General features: G+C 33.1%; 1 protein-coding gene across 1 annotated transcript; it reads left to right on the plus strand.

Annotated features, from left to right (window-relative positions):
* Positions 1 to 1,277: 1,277 nt before the first annotated feature.
* Positions 1,278 to 13,604, plus strand: LOC105662133 (ovostatin-like). Its single transcript, XM_012282450.2, has 22 exons — positions 1,278 to 1,545; positions 1,859 to 2,013; positions 2,887 to 3,128; positions 3,404 to 3,520; positions 3,847 to 4,010; positions 4,479 to 4,581; positions 4,655 to 4,888; positions 4,962 to 5,204; positions 5,498 to 5,829; positions 6,395 to 6,753; positions 6,827 to 6,924; positions 7,363 to 7,462; positions 7,888 to 7,975; positions 8,283 to 8,511; positions 8,583 to 8,785; positions 9,029 to 9,378; positions 9,944 to 10,176; positions 10,338 to 10,574; positions 10,649 to 11,038; positions 11,421 to 11,643; positions 12,108 to 12,280; positions 12,385 to 13,604. The coding sequence occupies exons 1-22, from the start codon at positions 1,463 to 1,465 to the stop codon at positions 12,523 to 12,525; spliced, it is 4,497 nt and encodes a 1,498-aa protein (XP_012137840.2). The 5' UTR covers positions 1,278 to 1,462; the 3' UTR covers positions 12,526 to 13,604.
* The last annotated feature ends 1,948 nt before the right edge of the window (positions 13,605 to 15,552 follow it).

A 15,552-nucleotide genomic window follows, 5' to 3' on the forward strand; every position in this document is an offset into this window, starting at 1 on the left:
GTCTGATACTAACTCAAATTAATTGTTGATTTAAATAAAATTACAATAATATAACTGTCAATTTGTTAATAAATAATAAGATAATAAAAATGTGTTCTTATTCAGCCACCCTTTATGCTATACCAGTTTTATTTAATGTAGATATGCACTAGTATATACTACTGATACTAATTGTACTTGTTCTACTAAAATTCTATTACAATGTCTTTTATTCTATTCATCGCTTCACATTCAACTAACAAAAATTGTGACTAATCATTTGCAGTAACCACTCCTTGTAAATGATTAAATGAGAACGATCACAAAATAATATTTGTTAACCACTTAATTAAAAAAAAGTTTCTGTACCGTTTAATAATAACTATCTTGTATTTAGATAAAAGTTGTCACATTACATGAACTTTTATTTTCCTGCTTCGATAAATTGCGTTCAACGATAACGACACTTGATTACTGCGGCGTATATTAAGAAATGTTTTATAGATTTCACATTCTTGTGACAAAGGTCGGTTGAGCAAAACACAGAAAAATATGAAAAAGAAGGTAAAAGAGTATTTTAATCGGAATCCGCTACCTTCAAACCGTTCAGTACCCATCAGAAAAGTCTCGGTCAGATACCAAATAAAAAAATGATGTAACACGAACCTACCGAACCTGTTTAATATTCTCTCTGTTCAGTACATTGCTTCCAAGCTAGTCTTAAGCAATTATACCAATTTTTGTTGAACCTTCCGATTACAAAATGCCTAATTAAGAAATTTACAACCTTTTAATGTTTCAAATATATCAGTTTTCAAACTGAGTGATTTAGAAATTTTCAAATTTAGAAGATTAGACATTTGTGAATTTCCTATATCACAAATTCTCAGTCTTAGGTATTTTCAAGTTTACAGTCTTTGTAAATATTTAATTTACAATTTTCAAGATCACAAGAACTTCAATGTAAGGCTTATTAAGCTGCACATTTAAAAGCGTTCTAATTGAAAAATTTTTAATAACATAAATTCTTAAGTATCGGATCATTTAGATTTTCGAGTTAAAACATTTCTCAATTTTTGATTTTACAAACTGATAAAATGCAAAAGTTATATGACAATTATCCAACGTAGGAATTTTTATAAATAGTCATTCTCAAATTTAGTGGCTCGGAAACATGCGAACTTAGAAATTTTTTAATTTACTAACTTTAGAAAACACAAATTCTTAAATATATTGAATTTGTTCTTTTGCTTCTACTTGTTAGAGTTTCAGAAGGATATAAGAGGGAGTGTACGAATATCGCGCTTTCAGTCTGTGTTCAGCGTGTCGACCGCGTATCGACACGTTCTCAATCACTTTTTATACAAAATTTGTATAACAAACGTGAAAGGAAGCTGCGAATTTGAGTAACACGTGAAGAGCATGTATGCGCGCACGGATTATCAAAAATAAACGCTAGACAAAGTGAGACTAACCAAACAAAATGGATAAATTAATGATATTTGTCCTGCTTTGTTGTTCAGTGGGATTTTTACAATGCAATGCAGAAAATTCGGAGAAGAAACGGTAATTGATCATTATTCGTTTAAACTTTTATCGTATTTGTGAACTTAATTTATGAAACCATTTAACTCGCGCATAAATGACTGTCAGTGGTGTTAAGACTTGACTTTTCGTTGTTTTGTGTCATAAAAATGGCTTAAGAAAGTTTGTTAACTTAAAAATAAGTTTGAAAAATTAATGTAACAGTGGAGGATCATATACATTATTAAATAAATAAATCAAATTTTCAAATAAATTATGGATCTCTCGATTTTTAAATTTATCGTCGAAATAGTAGATAGTTTAAAAACCAAGCCAAATGTTGTACTGTTCCCAGGGGCTATGTGTTCTCAATACCACACAAACTTCCAATTGGTGGAAATACAACAGGATGCATATCTTTGCAAAACGTAGAACCTCCAGCGTATATTGCTACCGAATTATTACACCAAAAGAAAGTAATTTCGTCTGCTAGCTACAATTTAACAACAGGTAAACAAGTATAAAATACTAGTGGCTCTGTAGATCAGGTGTCTCACGCGAATTCGAGTATAAATTTGAAATTTCGAGTACCTAGTATAAATATGTAGAACAAGAATGGGATGTAGATACTTTAAAGTAGTTCCGAACGATTAAACGTGTCTGACACTGCTGAAAACTATACAAAACATAATTGTTGCTGATTTCACGACTACTCACATAAGTGACAACCACGTGTTGTCGACAGCGATGAGTTATAGAGCTTTTAACAACGTGTGGTGCCAAAACACGGTTGTTTTATCGATTCGACATCAGTAACAGGTTCCTTTCGTTAGATTTTGTCGGAGTGTCCCTCAAATTACTTTCCGAATCATAAGACCCAAACTTGCGGCTTATGCGTGGTGCAGACAAACAAACAGAGTGGTTACAGGAACTTCACTATATTCAGCATTCATTGCAACATACAAAGCATAAAAAATGTGATAATTTAAAAATCCTCGCACCAATATGTGCAAATTTATCTATAAAATAGCTATCATTCAACGTCTGTCCCTCTATGTTTTTCAGTCAGTCATTTTTGAAGTACAGTACTATATATTTATCGAAAAATTTATGAATGTATAAACATATAAAAATTGATAAATATCGCAGTCTGATGTCCAATTTATCGTGATATTTTATAATTACTTTGAACATGATATATTTTTGTCTTTCCAATCACCGCGTACTTACTAATGTTTCACGCAAGGTTAAGATTAATTAACCGATAATTGATGGATGCTGAGGCAATAGACTTATTTCATATTATATCAGGAAATTCTAGAAATGTTTAAACCGGTTATGTTTACAAAATAATACAGTAAGTAAACTGTTATGTTGAAACAGGTACTAAAGCATGTATGAAACTGAATGTTCCGATGATAAAAACAACGGATGCGAAGATTCGACTTACGATCAAATTTGCTAAATACCCTGACGATGTAGTGTATGACGAGAGAAACGTTGAAATTACTCAAAATTCCCGCCTCATGCTAATAGAGACGGACAAAAAAATTTACAAGCCTGGTGAAGAAATTAATATGCGAATAGTACAATTCTATCAAGATTTCACGCCTGTGTTGGAACCGGTGAGCAATGAATCTACATATTTTGGTTAAACTATGATTCATTTCTGAATTTACATCATTCAAATATCAACAAAATTTCACAAAAATATATACCCTTTATTATATAATTTAGTGTAAAACATTTAGGACATTTCATTCCGACGAGTATTTTATTGCAAAATGTTTCCAAATTTGTCATTTATGGAAAGGAAAGTGTTTTCTACATTAAAGCGATACCTATAAGCAATATCGCTGTTCAAATTCTATATTTTCTATACAATATCCATCGTTTACAGATTTCACTTGTACAACTAAAAAATCCGATGAATAATGTAGTGATGGAATGGAGAAACCTGAGTACGGAGAATGGGATGAGGCAGTTGAAGTTCCGTTTGAGTTCGGATATAAAATTGGTAAAATTCAAGTATTATTAAAATCTTGTTGGTGTATAAACACATCAATATTTTTCTTGCAAAATGATCGTCTTTTCATAGCAACAAACAATAAATCAATCAATAATTTATCCTACATTTACGTGTCCACTAATCCCTAAATCACGAAACCTTTAAATCTGCAATACTGTCTTTCTAGATTTCATGATTTCCAAATTTCTAAATCTCCAAATTCTGTACATTCTCAAACGTCCAAATCTCCAAATCCTGTGATTTCAACATATCAAAAACCCCAAACTTTCCAAATCTACTAAAGCTGCTCGTTACACAAAGATTCTTTATAACAGGGAGGATGGTACATTTGGTCGAAGATGTACCCAAACGTCGAGGTTTATTATCGCGCTCATATTGAAGTAAGAACTGAAGGTTTTTCAAAGTTTGAGATAAACATAGTACCACCGCCCTATATACTGGCAGATGCACCGAAACTCACATGGAAGATATGTGCCAGGTATTGTTATTACACGTTTCTTGTAATATTTTCCAAACACATTTTTTAGAAATTGATCCTTCCAACATTCATGACTTTGGAAGGTCCTATTCGCGCAGGTGAATTCGTCTTGACACACTTTCGCATAACATTAACAAACATAACATTCTGTTCACAAAACTAGAAATCATCCCAATTTCTCAAAAAATAGTGCGAATATAATAAGTTGATATAGGTCATCATTGGAAATAAAATACAGCGAAATTCGTTACTCTTTCATTTTCTTTTGATTCTGTAAATGAAAGAAGCCCTGGCCTACATTGCCAGACGCACCCCGTATAGACAGGAAAAATTTACAGACAAGTAGATCATTCCCTTCAAGAAATTGTCTTTAAGTTAATAATTATTAAACAAATCCAGTTCATGTTTAACCGAGCCAGGTATCGTCATTTTGTGCAACTTTTCAACTGAAGATGGAAAATATTACAGATACAATAACGATGTGCCGGCAATAGGTACTCTGGTGACAAAATTAGTTCCGTACGCACCTAACGCGACAAACTCCTTTGAAGAATTGGTTAAAAAGATCGTGGTAAGTGTCACGTTCTTTTTTTTGCATCACGTTTTATACGCAGCTACGGAGAATTCGAATTGTTCGTTCACAGGTGAATTCACCGGATGGATGTACGGAAATTGTAACTTCCGGGGAAATTCTTAGTTTGAATCGGTGGAGTAACCTTGCCACAGAAATAGTTTTGACGGCGAATTTTACGGAGTACGAAACAGGAATTACGCGAGGTGACGTTTCTAGGACGCCGATTTTGTACGAAGCCATCAAATTAAAATTCGCACCGACCATGCCCAGATACTTCAAGCTAGACGTGCCTTATCAAGGAAAAGTAATGTATTTAGAAATAAAGAAACTTTTCCCAGCTTTCACAAACGTTGTCAGACAATATATTTTTGTTTCAGTTAATAGTTTTAACACCGGACAATACTCCAGTTCCAAACGAGATAATTCAACTTTGCTTGCATACCACCGGAAATTATGACTTTGTTCGACACGTTCACGAATGTCGCAATTTCACGTCTTCTTCAGACGGTTCTTTTGACTTTATCATACCACCCCAACACAGAAATACCACTTCGTTAAATATAGTTGCATCCGCTGTTAATTATCCAACGAGACATTACTTCAAACCTGATCACTGGAAGGTAAATGTTACTTTAATTGAATACGTATTAAATAAATACCGAATTAAATGGAGTTTCGATTAATTTCCTTTGCTTTCTATTTGTTTGATACTCCTGCTTTATTTAGAAATTATTTAACATATTTCATTTATGAATTGGCTAGTATATTTGTTATGTATCATTTACTTGTTTGAAAAGGGTATACCATCCCCATTTAGACAAGTTGTCAATTATTTAATGCCACATAGTCCAACATAGCAACCTACGTACTGCACACGCCATCGCATTTCACTTATTTTTTAATACTTTTTCAGAACTTCATGAATCAACCTACAACGCAAATTAACTTGTATCCGTCATACTCTGCATCTAATAGTTACGTAGTTGTGATCCGAGGAAACGAACGCCCCGTATGTGGCAAAAGCTATACCTTCAACGTGATATACACGCTAAATGAATATTCCGAAACCGGTGATCCAATTATATTCCACTACTCTGTAAATTCGAGAAGCGGTATTTTGTTGGACGAATACAAAGCACATCAGGCAGATGTTAATGCAGAATTGCACTATTCGGAATTTAACAATTTATTAGGTGTCCTGAAGGTTTCTCCGAACAGATATGATCTGGATCCTCTTGTATACAAGTAATTTATATATTTTTCAATTATATCATATTTATATAATTATATAAGTAACTATAATTATATCAAACGAGGCCAATTACAACATGTTTCATAATTTTTTGTAAACTATACATAACTATGTAAAACATACATATGTCAAGAATAAGTTCCGTTAGACAGTTTTGCACTGTCAAACTATTAACAATGACATTAATAATTGCAACACTAGATTTTGTTAACAGAACACTATTTTAGCGATCAGATACTAGTCATTTGATAAATACCCGGTTTTGAAGACGTTGAATTTAAGCTGTCCGAGCGAGCGGACATTTATTGAGCGGGCATTTGTTGAACAAGCAACGTTCTGCGTTAAAATTAGCATGCATTAACACATATCTTCGTTTCAATCAGATTTTAGATAATCAAGTAATATACTAATGATTGTTTTCTATTAATTACTACTTTTGTATAAGTAATACTTGCGAGTGAGGACATTTTGAACGGGTATTCATCAAACGGGTATTTCCCCAGCGGAAATTGCAGTGTAAAATTATCATTGCATTGATATATACTTTGTTATTGCCAGATTTCAAATAACCATTGAAATAACACCAACCATGGCCCCAATGTCCGAATTACTGGTGTATTATGTGCGATCGAATGGTCAAATCGTGTCTGCAAGCCACATGATAGACGTTGGTTATTGTTACAATAACGATGTGAGTGCCGAATGGAGCACCACCGTTGTCCAAAACCAAGGGTCTTCTGTTAGATTCAATATAAAAGCTGCACCAGACTCTCTTTGTGGGGTATCGATTGCCAAGAAAACACCACCCCTTCTAGGATTAACAGATAATTTCATAAATTCTTTGGTTGTATTTGAATCCGCGAAGGGAAATAATCCAATTACCATGGAAGGCATTACCCTGCAGTCTGATTGTAAATGTACGTTTCTATAAACTACTTATGCTATCTGTGTAACTGAATTGTCTAAGTAACAGAAAATTTAATTGTACAGATTTTACGGGCCATCAAGATGAAGAATTTTCAGATAACCGAGTAGATGTTTTAAATAACGGACCAATTCAGTACGTGAATGAGATGCAAGCTTTCAGTGTAAGACATTTTGATTAGCTCTTTTCAGATTACTGAATTTTTAAATTTCTTAATTTCCAACCTTCTAAATTTCTAAATTCCTAAATTTTTAAATTATCAAACTTTCTAATTTCCACATTATTAAATTACAAAATTTGCAAGCTACTAAACTTCATTATTTCCATATTTCTAAATTTAAAAGTGAGTAACATTGAAATTCCCAAATTTGTTGAGGGTCCAAAAAGTATTATCGAATACTAAATATCCACGTTTATAAATATACGTATAATTGTGGAAGATGATATCTCTATGTTCTGTAACTTGTGTTTCAAAAAATAAGTAGAATTAACAAAGAGGGATATACGAGAACGAATGAAAATAAATATAATCAATTGATATTTCTTTTATCTTCAATTTACATGTCCAATTTTTTATAAGCTTTCTTCTTTTTTCTGGTAGGATTTCGGAGCGCTGGTGATGACGAATATGAAACAGTCCACACAATCATGTTCACAATCATTTACAAAAAAACTGGCTGATAGAGATGCGCACTCACTTGGCAAGTATTTTTACATTTACCCGATACTAATAATATCTTAAGCAATAAATATGATATATTTGCTCGTTGTTAATTTCGACGTGGTTATCAATGATAATCTTTCTTATACAAAGGTTAAAAAAGAAGTCTTAAGTAGCATTGTACAACTGATAAGTATTTTTAAATTTATACGATTTTTTATTTGAAATAATTACTTCTACGTTTCCAAATTCGAAATGATTATTTCTACACGAAATTCCAAATTTCCTAGCTACCGAGTCTTTGAATTCCCAGATATTTACTTTTCTAAATTTCTTTTTGAGAATTTCAAAATTGTACTACTTGCACTAACATCGGAGAGTTAAGATAAAAATATTGAATTGCGTTAAATTTACAATTTATACAAAAATATTCTGACTCTGCATTAATAGATTCCGTATTTGCAGACTTATCGATTAAAAATAGGGTGGATGAAATTTCTCTGCTTAAATCACACTTCCCGGCAATATGGGTGTGGGACATGCAGCTTGTTAAGTATGAATTATTCTTTAATACTTAAATTGTTGTACAGAGTACCTTCATTATACACACCAACTAGATGAGTACAGATACTTCTTTAAATCTTTAATACTTACCGATTATGATAAACAAAATTTTCATAAAAATTGCTTACATTCATTACACAAATACGAACAATATCTTCAACGTTAAATACTTTCCAAATTATAAATAATTTTCTCCTAAAACCGGAATATTAGCTTCGATTCATCAAACTTAAACATTCCGTAAAAACTCGCAAGAATTTTAGAACTCAGGACTTCTTGTAAATTATTTTTCACAGAAATACAAGCATTATAACGTCAGAATACACAGTTCCGGACCAGAGAGCTAACTGGGCCAGCCATGTGGTATGCATTTCACCGAAACATGGTCTCGGAGTAGCGCCCCCACGATTATTACAAGTGCATCGACCTTTCTCCTTCGAATGTGACTTCCCACCTGTCATGAAGGTCGACGAAATAGCAGACGTGAAAGCCCGTCTCCACAACTACATGGACCGGAAAATACCTGTAATGACTAATCCATTAAATGAAACGTACCTATCACGAAACGCATATATTTTATAAATCGATTTTCTCAGGTGGCTGTCCAGACGAAAATACACGGGTTCAATGTCTCTCGTTCCTTGATGAATGTCTCGTTTTGTATACAACCACGAGACACTGTAAATTACCGATACATTATAGAGCCACGGAAGGTTGGAACGTTTAATATTACAGTTGACGTTTCCATTGACAGGAAGAACCCTGAAATCTGCGAAGAATCGGGCGTGCCTGACTCACGGTAATTCAAATTCGACGGTATTCTATTTTATAGAATTAGAGATTTCTATTTTATAGAATTAGACGATTAGATTTTCATATAATTACGTTACTCGAGGATTTTCACTAAATTTACTCCCTGTTATATAGAGGATTTAATTTATATAAATATAAATGGCCGACGAGATGCTCGTCCACGTGATGATTAATTATAAATTGTATTTTCAATATTCATTTAACTATCTGCAGTTCGTTCTTTTTCAAGGATCGAGATTACGAAACCAATTACAGTTGTGGGCGAAGGTTACAAAACAGAGGACACGACCACAGAGTTGCTTTGTTCGACGAACGATTCTTCTGCTTTGCAGTACACTTTCGATGTGACATTCCCTGATGATGTCATAAAGGACTCTGTAGAAGGGACGATATCTATAGTAGGAAACATTCCAGGACTGACATCCAACAATGTGAAAGAAATTGTCAAAATGCCGACAGGCGGTGGTGAACAGAACGTAGCTAAGATCCTGTCAAATATATTCACGATACAGTATCTGGATTCTCTGAGGACCAAAAACGTCGAGATTCTACGAAATAAAATAAAAAATTTGGAAGAAGGTACGTAATTGATACTTCATTTCCTGAGGGTCAAAACCAAAAATCTAAATCATCAAAATAGGGTCTAAACCAAGTTCTTCCAGTTAATCAATTTTTATATACGAACTTTGTAAGTGTTCGTGTTTCTCTACTTTTTTAAAGAGTAAATAGTCTTGGATTAGTCTCTTGGATACGGAATTGCTTTTTTAAATTCATTTTGCTTGCAAATGTATAAGGAGGTCAAAAATGCAGTTAAACCTTGTAATATGTCGTATTACTTATCAAAAAACATTGTACAAATTTCGAAACTGTATTTCAAGGGTTGTATTCTAGTTACCGAGTTTACCCTACTTTCCCAATTTAGTGGCGAGAATCCCGAAAGTATTCCTTGACATTGTAAACGCGGCGAGATGTGTTATAGAATTTTTTGAGATTCTTTCGTTGCGAATCCTAAGTACAGAAAATAGAGAACTAAAAACGTTCCGATGATTTGTGTGTGGACCTACGTTCAGAATGCGTTTATCACCGTTTAGTAACAATTATTCTTTTGTAGCTATTAATTACTAACGTTTTATGCCAAACACAGGATATCAGACGCAGTTCAACTATAGACTTAACGATGGCTCGTTCGGAACATTCCAAGACTCTAAAAGTTCAATATGGCTGACCGCGTCCGTGGTAAAAGCTTTTGCATTGGCTCGAAAATACATCTACGTCACTGAATCTGGACTTCAGCAAAGTGTAAACTGGCTTGTGAAACAACAATTATCTGATGGCTGCTTCCCCATTATAGGATCACTTGTTCACAAAGATATGAAGGTTCGTGAAGAACAAATAGAAAGTTAGACTAAACCGGATAGTTTAATAATTTAAATCTTTAGAATTGCATGATTATTTACAATTATTTGGATGTTTTCTATAATAAATTCTGACAACGATTCTGATGATGAAAACGTAAATGTAATATGTTTGTTTTTCAGAGTGAAACTGATGATTCATTAACGACAGTCTTCGTTCTAATCTCGCTGCTAGAATCTAAACTCGAAGTGCCAACCGCTACGATCAAAAATGCTATGAATTGCATAGAAAGATCTAAGCTTAATTACTACAATATTCTTTACACCAAAATTATGACTACATACGCACTCACTCTGATGGAACATCCTCTTGCAAAAGCTGCCGTACAGGAAATGCTGCGCGTCGCTAAAAATGAAAATGTATGAAATAAATCACTTCGGATACCGTTGTATAAGCAGACTTTAACGATTAACATTTTCTTCATGAATTTAAGGATGTAATGTGGTGGGAGGACCCAGAAAGGAAGTCGTTAAGCTCCAGCATCGAAATGACATCTTACATGGTTCTCGCGATGGCCCAACTCGGCGATCAGAATAAGAAAGATGCTTTGATGGCTGTTCGTTGGTTAACGAGACACAAAAACTCCCTTGGAGGATTTGTTTCTACACACGACTCAGCACTTGCTTCACAAGCAATCACTGCGTATGCGGTATTTGGAGGCAGGCCAACTACGCAGTTGTCTGTTTTAGTGATTACTGATGATCTGGATCGTCCATGTAAATTGGACGAAGAGACCAGTCTGATACCTGAGTATGTTGATCTTCCAAAAACACCGTCTTCCGTTGATGTTTCAGTCCATGGTGACGGCTGCGCTGTAGCACAGGTAAAGCGTTTTCACCATTGCTTTTTTCTTGTAGTTCATTTTTAACGCTCGAAATTTCTGTTTACTCCATTCCTAATATTATAGGATTAATCAAAATATTAAGCTATTGCAGGCTTATTTAAGGTATTAAAGTAATTTTAAGTCTAAAAAATGGCCAAATCTCTTAAGGTATTTTTAAGTCTGAAAAATGGCCTAATCTCTCTTATAATAGGTACCCAAAGTTCAAACACGATTCGTTGCAAATTCAAAGTTTTCGCATGTGAATTTAAATAATCCATATCACACTTTACCCAGTACTTTTAATACCTATTTTGACTTAGAAGACAAAAATTGTAAATAAAAGGAAATAATGTTATGAATGTTTATATTGCTGCAATTATAGGTCAACGTGAAATACAGCATTCTACCTCGGCCCAGTCAATCTTTCGACCTGTCAGTTACTGTCAATCCGATTGTCCCCGACAAATGCGACGTACTAGAGCTTCAGGCTTGTACCCGATACAAGGGGTCAGATGGTTACACCAATATGGCTATATTGGAGGTTTCTATGTTGACCGGTTACGTGCCAGTTCGAGATAGTTTGGATCAGTTACTTACATCGCGAAGTAAATCTACATTCTTAACGAAGTAGAAATATTAGGTTGATCAGAAAGTTATATCGGAATGTATTTTTCGACGGAAGTCAATTCTTTTGATTCCGAAACAAAATCAAATTCTGTCAAATCCCGTAAAATATTTCGAAGACCGTGGTTCACTCGAAATAGAGCACCGTGTAGATAAAGTAGTATGAATATTTGTGAGAGAAGCGTCACACATGCAATTCTCTTGCGTATTAACAAGTCTTTATGCACAAAATTTTCGGCAGTTATAGCTTCGTTGAAAATGACATTTACTAATCGTCACTTACTAGAAAAATCTATTTTCTAATGCTACGGATTGTTCAATATGTTTTCGCATCTAGACGTTGTTTCAATCAAACGCAGTTACCCATTTGAATCGGTAGAACTTTCCGATTAGCCTAATAGTAAAAATGAAATAATATTAATCGTGAATAATATATGCGTAACAGAGATACAGAAGTACGAGATTAAAGAAAATAAGCTTCATCTTTATTTCGAGAAACTTATTAAGGAAGTGACCTGTGTTTCACTCAAGATAAGAAAACAGATTGAGGTGTACAATTTTAAGCCATCGAATGTGAAAGTTTACGACTATTATCGTCCCGAGCTGAATGCAATGGCCGTAAGTCTTTAAGTTACTAATTTTGTTGTTGAGTTATTATCGTTTACTATGAAGGAGCAATCCGAGTAATGTAAAACAATTATAATGAATATAAATGCTTTCAGACGTATACAATTAATCGAGGGTGTAATAACACAGAACTGCTCGACAAGTATGTAAAACTTTCAATTTACATGCTAGTAGAAGATATCCTGGGAACTGTTGCCACTTATAATGGTAAGATAAAGGATTCAGAAAGAACCTAACCAGCACAGCTACCACGAGTCCATGAACACCAACAGCTGCAACTACTTTTATACCATACAGAACAGAAGTGTAGTTGATAATTGCGTCGATATAATTTGATGTTAGTTATTATTTTAAATACTGATTGATTATCCACATATTACGACTAAGCATTGTTCACTAGGAAAGCAACAATTGAATTAAACGGACGTTAAGAAAAGGAAGGTTTAAAAATTGAAAAAATTTGGATTCGAAATTGGGGGTTTGGGAATTATATCATTGAGATATTTGAAGGGTCGAAGATCTCGAAATGTCAGGAGGTGAAATCTTAGGCAATTCGGATATTTGAGGTTTAAAAATTTGGAAATAGGACATTTCAATAAAGTAATAAATTTTTATTCCAACAATTTTGCATCTTTGGCTAGCTCTCGACAGTTTGAGAAATGTAACTAAATCCACTCTGGCTCTCGAACACAAATATTTGTACATAAATTGATTCGATGAAGAGACCTCTTACTCGATATAAATTCAGCTATACAATTTTTTCGGAGGAAAAGAAAACAAAGAACACTGCAGATTGTCCTATATACTTAGATCAACTTCTCTCAAACATCACCGGTGTTTACTGTTCCGCAAAATTTGTAGCCAAAGTGTATTTCAAAGCAAAGTATGAAATGCAAACAATATCGAATCTGAGTCCACCTCGAAATACATAATAGTAAATGATTATGTACTATGAACAAGTTCAATTTCAAAAAAGAAGTATTTTTCTCTGAATTTTTGAATTTCAAAATTGAAGAAATTTTCAATTTCCCAAGTTCAATATTTTTTAGAACTGCGATGAGAAATTGGCTTCGCTCCGGTGTATAAATTTCATTAATTTTTACTTCACGAGATGTATGTAATTCCATTCCTTCTCCGTTCACAATAATTTATGTTAATCAATTTTTCATGAGTAATCATAGAATAAGTGATCACGTGTTTACCTTATAAGAACATAATTTGTTATTATCTTCATTATAACTGTTAAAGAATAATTTCTCTGCGTCTTCTCTTAATAACCTGGTTGAATAATAAATAAAGCTTTTGATTTACCGAATTGCACAATTTCGTCTTATTATTTATGCAATACCTTTCTAGACATAATAATTTAAATTTGCCCTATTCGTTTTTATATATTATTTATATTGAAAGTATGTAAGCTGTGGAGAATATAAAAAGATATAAAATATTTTTATACATATTCTTATGAACAAAAGGAAGAATAAATGAGAGAAATAAAAAAAATAATTGGAATAACACAAAATTATCATTAATTGATAATTTCAAAATTATCATTAATTATCGTAAATTATCATTAAAGTTATCATTAATATATTCAATTTTATATTCAAATTTATATTCAAATATCACCACATTTAATTGTAATCATAATCCAGAAACTGGTCGATGTACCTTAACTGTACCTAAGTACGAGACATCCAATCAAAATCTAGTTACAAAACCTATTACTAACATTTTCTATGATACCCGGCATTAGATACACGTCGAGTACTTCACATATCATTTTCTGAAGCACCCGGCATTAGCCATGCAACGCCTAGTCTCCACGTCTAAAATCTTTGGCACCCAGGCTAATTAACAGTCCTAAGTTGGCCAACTATCAAATAGGATAATCTACATAGCATTAGTCACAGGCTACAACTAGGATTACGAAAAGGGATGAGAACCATTGCATAGTCGAGCAATTGACAACGGTGCTTGACCTGTTCAAGGTTGAGAAGAGTATACATGTTATAAAAATCGCTCAAGGAGACTACATGTTATCATGCCTGGCAACAGCAATTTCCCTTCTTCTTTTTGCTTCTTTGGCCAGATTGCTATTCCTGAAGATTAATGTACAAAAACTGCAATTTTTAACATATCTAAATATATACAGTAAAATCAACCAGTAAGTTCACACATTTAAGCATCAGTCTTGTGTTTTAATACTCGTTATTGTGGAGGTATCCCTATTTACGTCTGCTACTAACTCAAATTAAATGTTGATTTAAATAAAATTACAGTAATATAACTGTCAATTTGTTAATAAATAATAAGATGATAAAAATGTGTTCTTACTCAGCCACCCTTTATGCTATACCAGTTTTATTTAATGTAGATATACACTAGTATATACTACTAATACTAATTGTACTTGTTTTACTAAAATTGTATTACAATGTCTTTTATTCTATTCATCGCGTAACATTCAACTAACAAAAATTGTGACTAATCATTTGCAGTAACCACTCCTTGTAAATGGTTAAATGAGAAAGATCACAAAATAATATTTGGTAACCACTTGATTAAAAAAAAGTTTCTGTACCGTTTAATAATAACTATCTTGTATTTAGATAAAAGTTGTCACATTACATGAACTTTTATTTTCCTGCTTCGATAAATTACGTTCAACGATAACGACACTTGATTACTGCGGCGTATATTAAGAAATGTTTTATAGATTTCACATTCTTGTGACAAAGGTCGGTTGAGCAAAACACAGAAAAATATGAAAAAGAAGGTAAAAGAGTATTTCAATCGGAATCCGCTACCTTCAAATCGTTCAGTACCCATCAGAAAAGTCTCGGTCAGATACAAAATAAAAAAATGATATAACACGAACCTACCGAACCTGTTTAATATTCTCTCTGTTCAGTACATTGCTTCCAAGCTAGTCTCAAGCAATTATACCAATTTTTGTTGAACCTTCCGATTACAAAATGCCTAATTAAGAAATTTACAACCTTTTAATGTTTCAAATATATCAGTTTTCAAACTGAGTGATTTAGAAATTTTCAAATTTAGAAGATTAGGCATTTGTGAACTTCCTATATCACAAATTCTCAAACTTAGGTATTTTCAAGTTTACAATCTTTGCAAATATTTAGTTTAGAAATTTTCGAGATCGCAAGAACTTCGATGTAAGACTTATTAAGCTACACTTTTAAAAGCGTTCCAATTGAAAAATTTTTAATAACATAAATTTTTAAGAATCGGATCATTTA

The sequence above is a fragment of the Megachile rotundata genome, chromosome 3 (assembly GCF_050947335.1).
Source record: "Megachile rotundata isolate GNS110a chromosome 3, iyMegRotu1, whole genome shotgun sequence".
Taxonomy (NCBI): domain Eukaryota; kingdom Metazoa; phylum Arthropoda; class Insecta; order Hymenoptera; family Megachilidae; genus Megachile; species Megachile rotundata.

What these genes read in the sequence shown, in the direction of transcription:
- LOC105662133 (XM_012282450.2), top strand. Translation starts at nt 1,463, where the DNA reads ATGGATAAATTAATGATATTTGTCCTGCTTTGTTGTTCAGTGGGATTT. An exon ending in GAAAATTCGGAGAAGAAACG is followed by an intron (nt 1,546 to 1,858) that starts GTAATTGATCAT and finishes TACTGTTCCCAG; the next exon opens with GGGCTATGTGTTCTCAATAC. An exon ending in ACATGGAAGATATGTGCCAG is followed by an intron (nt 4,011 to 4,478) that starts GTATTGTTATTA and finishes AAAATATTACAG; the next exon opens with ATACAATAACGATGTGCCGG.